Here is an 18301-nt window from a genome sequence, read left to right as displayed (position 1 = left end):
TTAATAATACATAGAAAAAAATTTAAAAATATGGAGATGAAGCTATACAAGAGAGTTCATTACTAATATTTATATTATGGTTCAACTGTGCAGGACTCTTAGCAAAATGCTTTCATAATAATTGGATCCCTACTGACATGGAACTCTCAAATCAATATAACTTTGCTTTTGTCTAGAAGTACCTGGGAAATCAAAGCATGGATGCCATCCTTTCAATAGTAATTCAGATTCTGAGGAAATGCTATCCCAAATGCTCACTGCCCTTGGCCACAGCAAGTAGCTACTATTCCTTCTCTGTTCCTGGAAGCATCAGTTCTGGACCACCATGTATTATAAATGAAGGTAAATTAAATGGACAATGATAATCTTCAAGTTTTTTTCCATGTGATAATATATTTCTCCTGCACTTTCACTTTGTATATTCTCTTTGATCCAGGGAGATAGAGTTGAAGGATAAAACAAATGATTCTTTTCATTGGTCAATATAATTTAGTCCATGGGCAAAGTGAAGATAGTTCTGAGACTATTAAAGCATTGTAATGGTTATCTTATCTCATTGCCATGTGCTCTTCTCTTCTCCATCACTGGTACAGATCATAATCCATTTGATATTTTATACATATTAGGTTAAAATTCAAAGCCCCTTTGAGTTTTCCTTATTTGTTACTATTTTTCTGCTTACTTAGAAAGTTCATAAATTTCTCAATTACATTAAAGAAATTGAATTTGTACACTGCCTTTTGAGCTTCTTTTACATTCCTTTTGACTTCTCTGGTGATAACTCAAAATGCTATTTTGTAGTAACAATCACCCAAAAAGGTAACTTGAAGAGTAAAAGATTACAGTGATTCTTAGTGCTATCCCAACTTTCATGGAACTCTTTTATTCTAGAATATTTTAGACAAAGTTTAGCTGTATCTTGTCTGCCAACTTATTTAGGTTTTTTTTTTTTTGTCTATAAAATGATTAAGTTGGAATCGAGACTTCAAAGGGAACTTCCTACTTTCACATTTTATAGTTTGATTTTTAAGATATTTCTAAGATTTTAAGAATATTTCATAATGTTTATAATGTGATATACAGGATGATTATAGCTTCATAGATTGGGAGTTGGAGGGTACCTTAGAGGTCATATAGTTCAACCCTCTTATTTTACACATTTGGAAAATGAGGGCCAGAATGGTTAAATGATTTACTGAAGGTCATGAAGGTAGTAAAAGCAGAGCCAGGCATTGAATCAGGGACATGTGATTCTAATGCAACTATTCATTATACATTGCAAAGTGGCATAAGTACTAGTGTATAGAAACCTTCATGTGGGAGTTCCAAAAAGAATAATGAGAAAAGGATGGTCTTGCCTGATTTCCTCTTCCCAGACAATGATGTGGAAATTTGCTATTTTCTTCTCTGTTGGATTTGCTCTCTGTTGAATAACTGTTTAAAAGCCCTGTATTCAGGTTGTTGCATACACCTACTTGTGCATACACACTTCCTGGGATGTAAATGGGGGATACAGATTGCTTAATTAAGTGTAGATGTAATGTTAACTGATATTTTTAAGAAGTCAAAATCCAGACAAGATGGAGAAGAAATAATATTTACTCATGTCACTTATTTCTGATTCAGATGATTTTGAAGAGGATGGTGAGGAAGAGGAGGACCAAGATTCAGATTCTGAAGAAACAAAAGAGGAAGTATGTAAATTGATCTCTGGTTTGAAGAATTCTCTTTTCATATCTTGCAAAAGGAGGCATATCTTTGCAAAGGAAAATCAGCTTTATGCTGATCCAAGCCACAAGCTGTATCACAGAAGGTAGTTTAGGGCTGTTGGCTGAAGCTAAGCAACATTGATATTTTTGAAATACCTTGAAATGTCTGATGAAATGTCACAAAACAAAAGCCATCCAATATGATGCTACTGATGTTTTATCAGACTAGAGAACAAGGGCTTAAATCTCTGGTAGGTACTTTAGTACAGCATAGTTTTTTCCCAAGTTGCATGCCCATACAATTTTGGAAAATGTTTACTTTTTGATAATTTGTAATCCACACACTGTCTCTCCCTCTCAGCCTTTCCCCCTTCTCAAAAAAGCAAGCAATATAATATAGGTTCTACACATATTATCCTATAACACTTATTTACATGCACATCATGTAAAAGAAGACACATATTGCATATACTAGAGGAAAGTTTATGGAGGAAATAAAATAAAAAAGGTATGTTTCAATTTGCATTCAGAATCTTCTGTTCCTTCTATGGTGTTGGGATATCCAGTTTTTGTCAAAAATCTCTTAGAGTTGTCCTGAATCATTGCTTTGTTGATAATAGTTAAGTAATTCACAATCATACATTATTGTTGTTGCTGTGTACAATGTTCTCCTGGTTCTAGACACTTCATGTTGTCTCACTTCATATAAGTCTTTCAAGGATTTTTTTTTTTTGTGATCATCTTGTTTGTCATTTCTTATGGCACAGTAGTATTCCATTACAAGTATATACCACAACTTTATCCATTCTCTGATTTATGAAGATCCTTTCAGTTTCCAGTTCTTTGCCACCACAAAAAAGCTGCTATAAATATTTTTGTATTATAGGTAGGTTCTTTCCTCCAGTTTTTAATCTCTTTGAGATACAAATCTAGTAGTAGTATTTCTGGGTCGAAAACATGCAGTTTTATTATGTTTTAGGTATAATTCCAGTTTCTCTTAAGAATAGCTGTATCATTCCACAACATCACCAGGAGTATGCTAGTGTCCTGATTTTTCTACATCCCCTCCAACATTTATCATTTTCCCTTTTTGACCTTTTAGCCAGTCTGATGAGTGTAAGTTAGTAACTCAGATTTGTTTTAATTTGCATTTCTTTAATCAATAGTGATTCAAAGCATTTTTATATGACTAAAGATAGCTTTAATTTCTTCATCTGAGAATTGCCCGTTCATAGCCTTTGATCATTTGTCAATTGGGAGATGCTTTATATTCATATAAATTTGACTCAGTTCTCTCCATATTTAAGAAACCTCAGAAAGAATTGCTCTAAGGGTTTTCCACCCAGTTTATTGTACAATAGATTTTTATACCCAACTTAATGTCAATGTTATTACCACTTTGTGCCAATCCTGATGAAAATGGGGTTTAAGCATTGCCCACTACCCCATCTTCCTTTCCACTATATTGATTCTTAAATGCTTCTTCATGTGAGATAATATTCCCCAACTTTCTTTCCTTTTCTATTTTCCCAATGTATTCCTCTTTCTTATTCCTTTGATTTTTAAAAATATCCTATCATATTTAACTTACTACCTGTTTTGTGTCTATAGAAGCTTCTATTCATTGCCCTAATAATAATAAAACTCTTATTAAGTATTTTCAGTATCTTAAAAGAACCCCAAGTACTGTAGGACCATTAGGCACTTCAGATATCATAGATATCTTTAGCATCTTAGTTATAGCCTTACACTAGCAAACTTTAATCATTTTAACCCCTTTGTTTCCTTTGATTAGCTTAAATATCTTAAGTATCTTAAATATTCCCTTGTACCTTAAGTATTCTAGTTATTACTTTCCCATTCAAGGAACACAATCAGTTTAACTCATATTTTCCCTTGATTACTATAAGTATATTAAGTACATTAGGTATCTCTTGTACTATAGAAATCTTGAGTATCCTAGTTACCATTTTTCAGTTAGTTTAACCCCACTGATTCTCTTGAGTTTTTTCTATTTACCCTTTTATGCTTCCTTTGAGTATAGAATTTGATCACTGAATTTTCTTTTTAGCTCTGGTTGTTTTATCAGGAATGCCTGGAATTCCTCTATTTCACTAAACACCTATTTCTTCCCCTGGTATATTTTTCTCAGTTTCTCTGGGAAGGTGATATTTGATCCTTTGTCTTGTTGAATTCACAATTCATCTTATCTAGTATTTTAATGTAGAAGCTGGTAGGTCCTGTGTCATCTTGATTGTGATTAAACAATGTTTGAATCCTTTTTTTCCTGGCTGCTTATAGTATTTTCTCTTTAGTTTGTGATTTGGCTATAATAGTCCTGAGATTTTATAATTTGAGATTTCTTTCAAGAGATGATGAGTGAATTATTTAGAATTTTATTTTCCCATCTTGTTAAAGAACATGTAGGCAAATTTCCCTTAGAGTTTCTTTCAGTATAGTTCCCAGGTTCTTTTTTGACCTTGTCTTTTAAGGAAACCTATGATTCTTAGATAATCTCTCATTTCTATTTTCTAGGTCAGTTGTTTTTCCATTGAGAGATGTTAAGTTTTATTTTATTTTTTTCATCCTTCTGAAAAATTTTTTATTATTTCCTGCTGTCTTATGAAGTCATTAACTTCCTTTTGTCCAGTTCTAATTTTTAAGGAGCTGCTTTCTTCTTTGAGGCTTTTTATTTCCTTTATTAAAGGATTATTTTTCTTTTAAGGTATTGCATTTCATTTTTTGGAAACTATTTTCTTCAGCAGATTTTTTTCTAAGCTATTAATTTTTCTATTATTCTTTTCCAATTTTTCTCCTAAACTTCTTTTTATTTGTTTTTCTATCCTTTTTCTTCTTTTTTAGCTCTTCCAGGAATATATTTTGGTTTTTGGCATATTTTCACATTTTCTTTTGAGGCTTCATGTGTTTTCATTTTTGTATTGCTGTCTTCTTGTGAGCTTGTATTTTGGTCATCTCTTTTGGTCAAACTATTTTTCTACTTTTGGGCTTTTTCTCTAACTTTTGGTCATTTTGGGGTTATATTCCCCCTGGTTTTTGTCTGTATGCTGAAGCTTAGCTCCATTCCTAGAGTGGAAGTAGTACTGTACCAGACTTATACTGTTCCTGGCCTAGGATTGTCTGTCTTGATCTCAGATTTAGCACTCTGTAGAGGCTGCTTAGTTGTACTGTTATGTGGAGGTTTGCAGCTGTTCAGGTCAGCTGGTTGGAGTTGGGGGCTTACTAATGCTGTCAAAGCTGGACCTTGTTAAACTGAGTTACTCCCACTGCTGCCTGCACAAGGTCTCCCCTGGCCTCTCTTCCATATGAACTATGCAGGACTGATTTCCTCTCACTGATGCTTGCTTTGTGTTTTGTTGTTTTCTGATCTTATCTTGCTGAATTTGGACCTAGCTGGCTGTTCACTTTCCCTTGCTGCTTGTGCTGTATTGCATCTGAGTTCTACTCAGTTCTACTGAGTTCTACTGAGGCTTGTTCCCTGCTCTCCTCATAATCTAGCAAGATGAGTCCTTATTGCTTTCTCTCCACATTGTTTTGGGTTAGAGCACTGGTTCACCTTCTGTTGGTTCTTCTGTTCCAAAATTTATTGAGGGATTTTTGTTCTTCTGTGGTCATTTGGAAGGTGGATATTGGGCTTCAAGTGTTTCTTACTTTATCATCTTGACTTGATCTCTTAAAAATTTCCCAGCTGTCACTGAGGGTCCAAGGACTTGAAAGTCACTGCTGCCACCACCATCACTGCCCATGAGTTCTTGATCAGCACAGCATATTTTAAAACTAATTTTTTATTAACATTTAATTTTTAAATAGTTAACTACTTAAACTAACATTTAACATGCTGCACATTAAATGAATGCATTCGAAACGTGGGCTAAGAAGCCAGAGGTGGAATCAACTTAGCACTCAGCATCACCCTTTTCTAACATTATCCATTATTCTCAAATGTTCATTCTGCTTCATTATCTACCCTCTTTTATCCCAGAGTGGACTGTTCTCTAGATTTGAGAATTCTTCAGCTGTAAGGCACATTCTTGTTTAAATTTCCAACTGAGGGAATGGACTTTTAGGCAAGTTCCCTCCTTTCAATCTGCCTTAATGTTATCATCTACAAAATGAAGAAATGAAACAAGTGCTGCCTCATGAAATTCTTGGGGAAGAAAATCTGATGAAAATCTTTTCAAGGAACTTTTCCATAAGTTCTCTATAAATGTATCATAACCATCACTCACCTGGCTAACACTTGTGGCAGACATTTAGAGGAACGCCTTTGTGAGACTACACTAGGTTTAAACTGCTATTGACACCCCTGTATTCTCAGAGTTTTGTTGATAAATAGAATCATTTCTGAAGTCATCAGGAGCAAATTGGTTCTTTACTGTGGTTTGGCGGTGCGTGCCAATGGAGTACGTGCTGAATTATTTGAATAATACTGGGCTGCAGCAGCCATTCATCAATGCCATTCCCCCCTCCCTTGCCTCCTGCTTTCTCTCCAGTAACTGAATGCTTGACAATGGGTGTCATTCCCCTCTTGTATCTGATGTGGAGGGACTAGCAGTGCATCATTGCATGGTTGCATCCTGCATCGTGGGTGTTTCAGATGGTATCTTGAGTTCCTGCTTTGCAGATAACTGCAGGGAAAACAAAAAAATAAACAAGACCCAGCTGGGAAATAAGCACAAGACAAATTGGTGCAGGGACTAAAAGCTATTCATCAAAATACACAAAGAAAAACAGCAGATGAGATTTCTATGCATGAGCATGACCACCAGAGAAATGAAAGAATGGAAGTTTTGAGGTTGCCTCATGTGTCATAACCCTCAATTAAATTGTAAGCTTCATGAGGCCAGAAATTATATCTTTTTCTTTTAATTTGTTTCTCCCTCAGTGACCTATATGGTTTTTGGCATATAGAAAATTATTAATCTGTTTGATAAATGAATGAAACAATGACAGAAATCAGAGCTACATTGATTCTGGGGTGGAGTACCCTTACCACATCCAAGTAGGGCAGTGGACCAAGAAGACTAGATTTTTCTCCATGGAACCAAATCTTACCTTCTTGTAGCTAACTGTAAAAAAACCATGTACTATAAGACAAGGAGCCAAGAACATCTCAAATCTGATCACAGCATTTAAACCAGGCTCTTAATGTGATCTCTCTGTGCCTTGGTTTGCATATCTCTTGGAAAAATATAATAATCATTTTTATCTATCTTCTTTGGGAAATATAAATGACCCATATCTATGTAGTGCTTTGAAAATGGAAAGTCAAGTGGTGCTCTCAGAAGGTTCATATGATTTAAGGGATGTGATTGAGTGCATTTGGTGTGTATAACATATTGGGAACCAAGATCCTATAGAAACAGAAGTATGGACAGAAATTGAACAGGTTTGTCAGGGAGTCAGAACTATCTCTTTTCTCTTCTATTTGTCCTCTCTGAATGTGTATATGTGACAGAAGGTTCAGTTTAGTGTCAAGATTAGCCATGAATGCCAATACATTGTTAGCTGAGGTAGGCATGGCTTTGAGATGGTTCTTTATTGCCAATCATCATTTAAAAATTGTTTAAAATTCTTTATTTTAGGGAAAAGGTGGTGATCTGTTTTTTTCATTTCATGTAAAACTGGCTCTTGTGGATTTATTCAGAAATACAGGTTGAATCTAAACTTCCTTTCCCAAGGAAATATTACAAGCTGCTTTCACCTTCCATTTTTAATTCTTTGCACCTCCACAATATATTTCCAAAAATTGAAACTTTCTTTTCATTGGCCTAATCACCTGAGATAATGTGTACAAAGTGATTTGCAAACCTTAAAGTACTACATAAAATTTATTTTTTTTCAATATTATACATCAGATTTTTTGGGTCAATTAAATATCTAGTTCTGGACTATAAAATTTGAGTTTGATATTTCAAAGAATATGAGAAAATGTTTATACTGAGTTTAGGACTTTAACTATAATGCTTATAAACACACACACAAAATATGTGGCTATATATTCATTTATATATGAAAGGATATAAGAATTTAGGTACAATACTGACCAACCACAATTCCAGAAGTTTCATGAGTAAACAAGCTGTCTACCTCTATGAAAAAAAACCTCCAGAGCTAATGAACTAAGTGTAAGTTGAAGCATATTTTCTTGTTTCTTTTGTTTCTAACATGACTAATTCAGGAATTTGTTTTTTAAGACTATGCATAATTTTAATGGACATTAAAGTAATATGATATTTTATTTTTTTCCAACTATATGTAAAAGTAATTTTAACATTAGCTTTCTAAAATTTTGAAATCTAAGTTCTCCTTATCTACCCTGCCTTTTCCCTCAGATTATTATTGTTATTTTTCTTATAAAAAACCCTTACCTACCATCTTGAAATCAATACTGTGTATTAGTTCCAAGGCAGAAGAGTGGTAAGGGCTAGGCAATGGGGTTCAAGTGACTTGCCCAGGGTCACACAGCTAGGAAGTGTCTGAGGCCAGATTTGAACCTAGGACCTCCGGTCTTTAGGCCTGGCTCTCAATCCACTGAGCAACCCAGCTTATCCCTTCCTTCAGATTATTAACATTTTGATCTAGGTTATACTTGTATATGTGATCGTGCAAAGCATATTTCTACATTGGTCATATTGCTGAAGAAGCGTTTCATTAGAAACATGAAGAAAATAAAGTGAAAAATAGTATGTCAATCTGCATTCAGACTCCATCAGTTCTTTCCCTGGAGAAAGATAGCATTTTTCATCTGAGGTCCTTTGGAATTTTGTATCCAAAGTCTTTGATCATTTCATTGTTAAAAATACCCAAGTCATTCACAGTTAATCATTGTATAATGTTTCTGTGTACAATGTTTCCTGGTTCTGCTCACTTCATTTTGCATCAGTTCATGTAGGACTTTCCAGGTCTTTCTGAAATTGTCCTGTTCATCATTTCTTATAGAACAATGGTATCCATTATAATCATATACCATGACTCGTTCAGCCATTCACCTAATGATGAACTTCCCTTCAGTTTCCATTTTTTGTGCAAATAGGTCCTTTCCCCTTTAATTTTGTTTTTCTTTCCTTCTCATCGGGCAGATAGAGGGAGACTCAAGGAGATGATTTGGAACTGAAAAATAAAAATGAATTAAAATAATAATATAAGCATGGAACTTTGGTTCACTTAATTGCCATCTGTGAAGTGCATATTTTGATTTATGAAAATGGGGCTGTCCATATAACTACATCCAGTCACTGTAGAGTCCCCAGGTTCTAGGGATTGAAATGTTTTGTATCAAATCAAGCAAAAAAGACCAAGGAATCTTAAAAATGCTTTAACATTGGATAGGTCAGCTCGAGCTAAACACATGAGATGGGGCTCAGGGATGCTCATTATTCACTTTGTTTCTATTTGTAATCTCCCTCTTCTGGGCAAAGACTCTAGGCATCACCTTCTCCAGGCTTTTAAATTTTATTTTCTTCTTTATTTGAACAGCTAACGTTCCTGGAATTGATCAATTTATTTCATTCTCCTTTTTGGAGCCTACTCTTTATTGTTTAGGGCCAGTCTGGCAGGAGTTCAATGTAATTTTGTGTCTATCTATTTCTCTCAAATTCTTACCAAAGTTTGGGATTTTTTTACCCATTATGAAGAGAGAGAGATCTTTCCTCAGTAAGTGATCATCAGCATGGGAGAATAATTTATATTATAGGAGCCAGATAGGTGACAGTGTGGATAGAATACTGGGGTCAAGAAGAAATGAATTAAAAAACCCAACTAGTTTTGTGACAAAGGATAGGCCCCTTATTCTCTGTCTGCCTCAATTTCATCAACTGTAAAAGAGGAAAATAATATCAACTATGTCTCAGTGTTGTAAAAATCAAATGAGATAATATTTGTAAAGAACTTGGGAGAGTGTCTGGCAGATATTTAGTACTTAACAAATGTTTCCTTCCTTCCTTCCTTCCTTCCTTCCTTCCTTCCTTCCTTCCTTCCTTCCTTCCTTCCTTCCTTCCTTCCTTCCTTCCTTCCTTCCTTCCTTCCTTCCTTCCTTCCTTCCTTCCTTCCTTCCTTCCTTCCTTTTCCCCTTCTTTCTTCCCTCCATCCTTCCTTTCCTCTTTCTTTTCCTATAGTCTCCTCTCCTTTCCTAACTCCACCCCCTTCATTCTTCTCTCTTTTTGAAAAAAAATCTTAAGGTGTTCTAGACAAGATTCTTAGCAAAAAAGAAAAGAGTAGTTAAATTGATTAAAAAGAGAGGAGATAGGGAAAAGATAATAAAGAAAAAGTATCTGTCATTCTTTGCCATTAACTTAGAATGTCTTTATGATGAAGATTGTTAAACTCTAAAATGAATTGTTGAGTGAAGTGGCCAAATACTCCTTGGGTCATTTAAAAATCAGGTTTGATAGTTAGCAGATTTGAATCATTTAGCTCTCATTCTATAAGGGTTGGAGAGTAGGAACTAGATATAATATTATACTTTCCAGCTCTAGAACTTTGCAGTTGTCAAGAGTTTATGTCAGTACCTATACCAGTGGTCTTTTTGATTATATTCTTAAAGGACGATGACTTGGAAACAGATTTAAAAAAACTAACCTCAAAGCCAGAGCTCGCCTGGACAGAAGAGGAGATGAAACAGTATGAAGCAATGTGTCTTGAACTCTCCCATAATTTTCAGGTATGTTTATGTCTGTATTGTAGGTGAGTGGGTTGGGAGAGGCATTACTTACTATTTTGTTTTATATCTGTGATATATCAAAATATAAAATACATTGGAGGCCAAAGAAAGGTTCCAAATAAGGATTTTTGATCTTCATTAGCTATGTGTTTCTGGCATCCCTAGCATCTTACTGACAAGTGGAAATTGTAGAAAGATCAGTTTAAAAGGATGGAAAGATTACAAATATAAAAGCCCTTCTCTCCTTCCTTAATAAAAGAAAAGGTAGCCTCTAGTTGTGTAGGTAGAGATGTGCTTTAACTGCTACCCCTACTTCATTCCTAATTTTCTCCAATTTTAACCTTTCCCCATACTATATTATTGCTTTAGTTGTTACTATATGAGAAAATATATATTATTCCTAGGGATGTTAAAACTGATTGTGGTAGTTAATATATCTAAAATTTTATAAGGTTTCTAATAATTTCAGGGAATGAATTAAATTCTTGATTAGAGATCATTTTTCCATCCAGAGAACAGAAACAGTATCCCATAATTCCTTTAGGCACTGGCAATACAAAATGATCATTTATAGTGTAAGGCATCTAAATACTATGCATAGAATTACAACAGTTTGTTCTGGGTAAACCATTCATTCAACTTGGATGTTTTCTTGAGGACTCTTATATATATTTTTTTTTCTGGAAAAGTCTTGTGGGATTATTGTCAATATTGCATGGCAATATAGTTGAAGCATTTTACAAATTCATCTGTGAAATTCCATCTTTATTATTGATCTCCATCCATACTCTTCAATCTTTATCTATGCTTAGTAGGTAATTTAATGACCAGATCTAGTATAGCATGGAATCTTTCCATCTTTTCCTTATACTACTTTAGCCAGTATATGGAATTGCAGTCGTTACTTACTTATTTCTGACCGGATGGAAGAATGCTCCCTACTCAATAATTTAATTTATTCCCTGGAATTATTAGAGATTTTATGGAAATTTCTTTAGATATATTAGCTATCACAGTAACTTATAACATCCCTAGAGATCATACCTTTTTCACATAGTAACCACTAAAGTGACAATATACTATGGAGCATGGTTGTTACTGGATAAACTTAGGAATGAAATAGGTATAGCATTGTGACATATTAAAGCAGAAATCTCTACCTATCGTACCATAGGCTACTTTTCCCTTAATTAAATATCAAACAATATGGTTTTTCCCTATTCTTAGTCACATAGTGATCCTTTAAATATCCTCACTTAATTCATTAATTTAAACCAGAGCCTAAGAAATTAAGTTCCTTCCTGGTGCTCAGGTTTTAACATATTTCATTTTTTTACTCATTTGACAAAGCTTTTAGAAGTACCTGTTGATTGGCTAGAATAAGAGCTGAAATAAAGTGAAATACTTTGTTTTGAACCATCTCATTATTTCCCCAAAACTTTTCAAAAATCTCTGCCATTTTTAATATGCCGAAGATGGTGAATGTTAATGAATTGCTAATTAACTGAATTCTTCTTTTCCTTTGAAGAATTTCCTTATATGAAGATATGTAAAGAATCTGTGAACTTGGTGACTTTGAAGCTTTCAAAGTGGTGGTGGTGTTAGTGGGGCAGGGGGGTGTTGTAGGCAGAGTTGGAAAAGAAGACCTCTGAGGCCTCTTCTATCTTGAGCTATGACTGGAGACTGTCTCCCACCAATAAACATTCATTTCATCTGTGACTTACTAGAGAAATATTTAGGGATTAATTGAAGAATCTGTAGGTTAAATGAGTTGTTTAGGGTCATGTGGATATTATATGGGAGAGGTGGGACTAAAACTCAGGCCATTCTTCCCTTTTAAAGTTACAGTGAAGTTATGGCATATGTATTTACATGTGTATGTATATGCACATGTAATATAATCATGTAAATATGCATGTTATCTTCAAAGCAAGAATGTAAGATGCTTAAGAGCAGGGGCTGTTCTTGCTTTTCTTTAGATTACTAGTGCTTATTAAAGCACATAGCAAATAGTGAATACTTAATAAATGTATGTTCATTGATTCCAAGCTCAGTCTTCTATCTACTGTGTTAAACACCTCTATAATAAGAAATAATGACATAGACGCTTCTTTATTTCAATCTGAAGGAACTAGAGTTCAAATCTGGAGATGAGATGAGCTCTGAAGAAGACAGAGGAATCCATCAGTACACCAACTTTTGCCACATTCCTATTCCAACTTCCTCAAAGGGGCATTGCCAAGAGGGGGACAAAAGTCCCCAGGGCCTAGAAAGAGAAGACACAAATTCCCAGGACCCTCCTTTGAAACAGATGAAAATAATGAAGTCCACTGGAGATGTAATTCATGAAGAGAAGATTTCTGGAAAATTAGGCCCATATTTAGTATCAAATGATCAGGAAGAACATTCCTCCAGAAGGGAAGAACTTAACTCCCAGGCAGCCTTCAAAGAGCCTCCCTGGGATATAGAAATGAGCTCCTGTATATATGAGAATACTTTCCTTTCTAGCTCTACCAGGACTGATGAAACCTCAGTAACTATGTCTAAGCTTCTGGAGAGCTATTCAATGGATGTGCCCTTCCACAATCCCTATACTTATATAACCAAATCTGAAAGAACCAAATCAGTGCCAGGCTTCAAAGTGTTAGCATTTCCAGATTTCTGGGGTCACCACTCACCACCCACTTCCCAGTCCATGTTGGAACGTAAACATGGAGTTCAAAGGTGATGCTACTTTTGTTGTTGTTGTTGTTGTTGTTGTTACCTAGTTATTTGGGGGATCCTTTTAATAAAATTCACTTGCCTTGCAATATGGGACAGCATATTCCTGTTTCTCATAGTGTTACTGTTTCTTCTCAAGAGATAATGTTCAGAAACATCATTGAAATCTTGGGAATTAATTTCTCAATTATTTCAACTTATGCTAACATCCAGAAAATGATAATAAAATGGAAAATTCCTCCTCTTTCCCACCCCTTCCAAAGACAACTCCTGCTATTTGTACAATATTAACACCTGGAAGGAAGAGCTTTCTTTTTTTACTTTGGGGAGAAATCAGCAAATTCTTTGAGTGGCTAAGGGATTAGCACCATGGAGATGCAGTAATAATAAAGGTAATACACCACTGAGCTCTTTTTACCACCTGATGACACAGCTAGCTCTTTCTTACCAGCTCTTTTGACTGACTATATTTTCTATCAAAGAAATGGAGACAGTGAATCATATGCATTTGAAAGCTCCTATGAAGTCCCTTCATGGGAAAGTATGGATTGGGTTGGTAAAATAGTGGTGAAAAGCAGAAAAGCAATATATTTAGAGAGAACTGCTATAAAATTAAAGTTAGGAACTAAAAAGAATCTTAGAAGAAACAAAGCCATGCAATCTTGGAATCTGAGATAGAAAGGGATCATCAGGGCCATTTAGTTCAATCACCATATAAAAGGAAACCCAAGTTTAACATATTATACAAATGACCATCCAATTTGTCATCTAACCTGCTACCAATATTTTACAGATGAAGAAGCTGATGCTCAGAAAGATAAAGTGATTGACCCAAGGTTATTCAGGCATTAAGTGGCAAAGCTAGGATTTAAACTGTGTTCCTCTTAACTGAGGACCTTGCCTCACATTTTACTGAAAAAGTTAAGACAATTTGCCAAGTCCTTCTTCATCCTCTTCCTCTCATATTACTCAAATGTTTTCTGCTACTCTTTCCTTTTTCATCCTTTTCTCACAGATGAAATACCCCTTCTTGCCAAGGCAAATCCTCTTCCATGCATAAGTTATCCAGCAAATGTCCCCCTCTATGATTCTCATTCCTTTATATCTTCAATCTCTATTTAATGGCTGCTTTTTTGCTGCCTAAAAACATACTTGTATCTCTCCCATCCTCAAAAATCCTTCACTTGATCTATCCATCCTCCTTAGTTATTGTTCAATAGCTCTCCTTTGTGTTCCTAACTTAAAAAAAAAACTCACAAGAAGTAATGCCTCTGCTTCCTTTTCACTTTCTATCTTAACTTGCTACAGTCTGGCATCTGACCTTATTATTCAACTGAAACTTTTCTTAACAAAGATATGAATTATCTATTAATTGCCAAATTTAATGGCCTCCCCCCAATTCTCATTCTTTTTTACCTCTCTGTATCCTTTGGCACAGTTGATCACCTTTTTCTTGATATTCCCTTCTCTTTAGACTTCCATAATACTACTTTCACTTGGTTTTGCTTCTATCTCTATGACCATCCATTTTCTTCCAGGTTATGCCAGAGAGTCGTGGATGATCCATAGGACTCTGCCCTGGGCCCTCTTCTCTTCTCTCTTTCTAAATTATATCAATTGGTTATCTTATCAGCTTCCACATATTCAATTATCATCTTAATGTTGATTTCCAGATCAACTTAATACAGTCCTAATCTAACTCAATGTCTACTCTTGTCTCTTCAATTGCTTATTGGACATCTCAACTGGATATCCATAGACATGGCCAAAATTCAGTTAATGATCTTTCTTTCCAGAATTTCTACTCTTCTGAACATCCCTTTTATTATAGAAGATACCATCATCCATTCTCTCAATCACCCAGGTTCACAACCAGTGTGCTCCTTGATCCTTCACTTTCTCTTATTTCCCACCCCCAACCAAACCAATCTATTGTTACATCCTGTTAATCTTTCCCTCTAGAACACCTCTCATATACATTTTACACACACACACACACACATATGTGTGTATATATATTATATATTTATATATGCATATATATATATTCCTTGTCCCTTGATACTACTACCATTCTGGGGCAGACCCTTATCTCTCACATCTGGACTATTGCAGTAGCCTGGTGATTGCTCTCCATACTCCAACTCTTTCCCCCTCTGGTCCATCCTCTACAGGTAAAGATTGGTGGGGGAGTGAGAGAGTGATGGAGGTAATAAGTTGATATGGTCAGTTGTCATAGTGATAGCCCCAAAATGTAGATCTGACCATATCAACTCCCTCCACCCTGTATTCAATAAACTTCAGTAGCTACTTATTACCTCTATCCCCTTAAACATTTAGCAGAAACATTGTGAACTCTGCTTCTCCCATGAATTTAAAACATCTTAGCCAAAAGCAACCTTGCATGTGTGTGAGGCAGAGAGCTGGGGTCCTCCCAGAATTGTTCAGCATATACCCATTGTAATTGCCACTGCTAGCTTCTGTTTCACTCCTTCCTGATCCAATATATTGAATAAGCTATTTATGCCCAGTGGCATCACTTTCTGGTTTTACACCTCTAAATTAAAGCTCTTTATGGTGCATATTTCAGGACATTAAGTAATTTTAAAGACCTCTGAATATTACACTTTTCAAAAGGTCATGTAGTTTATAAAGTGAGTTGCCTCTGGTTTAAACTTTCTGTTTTTTCCCTTACCTCCCTCAACTTCAGTCACCATGATATCTACAACCTATCTGATCATAGGAAGGATTTTATCTTCTTTCTGATCTAAATCACAAATAACAACTATCCCTCCTCCCCCAGTCCCTTCAGGCTTCTATCTTTGTTCAATGGAAGCTGCTGTAGGAACAGGTTGATGAATTTTTCGTGGCCATCAATCATTGCATCCTAACCAAGATTTATGGCACATTTACTGTGCTAAGGGCAGAAGGGCATGCAAAGAAAACTAAGGCATGCAACTCTGCCCTTTTGGGCTTGCAGGGTAAAAAAGAAGGAAAGACAAACATACACATATACACACACACACACACAAAGGCACAGATAATGATAAAAAGTGAATTGTAACTTTGCAGTAAGAAAGTCATAAACATAGTAGATTTTTAGTTTAGAGGAGGCCAAGGTTACTTTCATATTGGGAAATTAGGAAGAGCTTTATAGAAGAGATGACATTTAAGAAAATTCATTAAGAATACATAGGAATTAGATAAACAGAGCTGGGAAGTAAGGATATTTAAGGTAGAGGCAAAGGTATAAGCTAATGATGATTATGATGATGATGGCTGACATTTATAAAGCTCTTAAAGGTTTACAAAGCCTGTAATGCACATTATCTCATTGGATCTTTAAAACAACTCTTTGAGGCAATTGCCATTGCTATCTCCATTATACAGATAAAGACACTGAGGCTTGAAGAGATTAAATGGCTTAGCTACAGGTAACACTGTTAAATTTCTGAGTGGAAATTTAAACACAAATCTCCCTGAATCCAGGACCAATGCTTTAGCCACTATAGCTCACAAACAGTTATATTTGAATGGAACATTGGATGGATAAGGACTTTCATGAGAGATATGACTGAAAAAGGATTAAATCGTGTAGGCTGTTTAATGCCAGTTAAAGTGATTTGGACTGATTCTGTAAGCAGTAGGAAATCAGGGAAGCTTTTTGAGCAAAGGAAACGGGATATGAGGCATGATCAGAACTATGGTTTAGGAAATTTAATCTAGTAGCAGTATGTTAGCAATATATGTGATGAACCAGAAATTGCTGAACTAAGAGGCTATTATTATAATCTAAGCATGAAGAAAGAGCTAGACTAGGGGCCCTATAGTAGAAATAAGAAGGATGGAAAAGAGATATTATACACATAGAATTTCTTGACCTTAATAATTAATCAACTTGGCAGAAAGGATGGTGAAAAAAGGATGAGTCAGAGACTGAAGTTTTTAGCCACTGAGGATAGTGGTACCATGGACAGGAGAAAATTCCTACGGGAACAGAGTTTATGAGAAAGGTAATGATTTCAATTTGGACATGTTAACTTTGCTGGGGATATATAAAAATATACATGTCCTAGATGTACTTGAAAGCTGTCCTGTCAATGAAACATAGCTCAAGGATAAAAGGATGAGCCAGTATCACATCTTCATACGAGATGAAAGCAGAAAGCAAAGAATTTTTTTTTTAAGATAGTGATATTAACCATTGACTAATGCAGTATATTGGGTGGGTTGGACCAGGGTTTTCATCCAGCCTTGCAAGACCTGGGTTGGCTACTTGGCCTGTTTCATCATTGAGGAAAGAAATGAAAGCAAGATCCCAAGAAGAACAACATTAAAGTTACCCTGGGTTGATAGATCTGGTCTAGAAATCAGAAGGAGGAAGATTTGCCTTTAGCAGAACTGACTGAGATTAAAATGAGGAAAACTTTCACACCAGAGCACTGAAAAAAAATAATAATAATTTTCTAAATGAAGGTGAATATACATATCTGAAGTCAATGGAGCGGAGGGTACAGACTAGAATGTTTCATTAATGGCTTTTCCATTTCATCAGCAAAAAATGTTCTCAAGGCAGAAGATCCCTAGGGCATGTCCCAGTTCTACTCTTGGCTGCAGACTGCATTTATGACTTTTTTTTTCTATTCAGGGCAAAAATATTTGAAGATATCCAGCGGTTTATCCAGCCAGACAAGGTGATGAGCAGAGTTGTCTTCAGTTTAGATGAGCCTTGGTAGGTAGCATTATATATTGGTGGCATAATGTTTTGATTTCTGTTAATGTGCATTCAAGTTGGAAAAGGGGTGCTGCTTTTAACCCATCAGTTTCTATAAAACTAAGCTAAATTATATACACACATAAATAATATTATTTTGGGAGCAATCTAAGTCATGGGAAAATGCTAACTACTGATTATGGAAATGGGCTCTTAGGATTAGAAATAAGAGCAACAATAATATGCATGTATGTGGGCTATTTATTTTGCTTTCAGGCTCTTGCAGACTACAGATGCAACTGAATGCTTGAAGTTCTTTTCTGCATTTGAGTCAGGAAACTTGCGTAAGGCCATCCAAGTAAGAGAGTAAGTAAGGGGAGATGTGGGGTGAGGAAGGGGAGGTCTAATATACAACAGCTTTGTTATTGGGAGAGAAAAGTGAGGATTTGGGATCACTGATTTATAGGAGCAAGGGAA

The 18301-nt window shown here is 35.4% G+C and overlaps 1 protein-coding gene across 1 annotated transcript in view; it reads left to right on the top strand.

The window, feature by feature from the left end:
• AGBL1 (AGBL carboxypeptidase 1) overlaps positions 1-18301 on the top strand; it is a 1041995-nt gene that overhangs the window by 208945 nt on the left and 814749 nt on the right. The window contains exons 8-13 of the mRNA XM_007479385.3: positions 177-342; positions 1627-1694; positions 10273-10389; positions 12518-13113; positions 17759-17842; positions 18101-18190. Of these exons, the coding sequence (XP_007479447.2) occupies positions 177-342; positions 1627-1694; positions 10273-10389; positions 12518-13113; positions 17759-17842; positions 18101-18190 (1121 nt within the window). The remainder of the gene's footprint in view (positions 1-176; positions 343-1626; positions 1695-10272; positions 10390-12517; positions 13114-17758; positions 17843-18100; positions 18191-18301) is intronic.

The sequence above is a fragment of the Monodelphis domestica genome, chromosome 1 (genome assembly GCF_027887165.1).
Source record: "Monodelphis domestica isolate mMonDom1 chromosome 1, mMonDom1.pri, whole genome shotgun sequence".
Lineage (NCBI taxonomy): Eukaryota > Metazoa > Chordata > Mammalia > Didelphimorphia > Didelphidae > Monodelphis > Monodelphis domestica.
The sequence above is the reverse complement of the archived record's forward strand: the minus strand, read 5'-3'. Positions and strand labels throughout refer to the sequence as shown.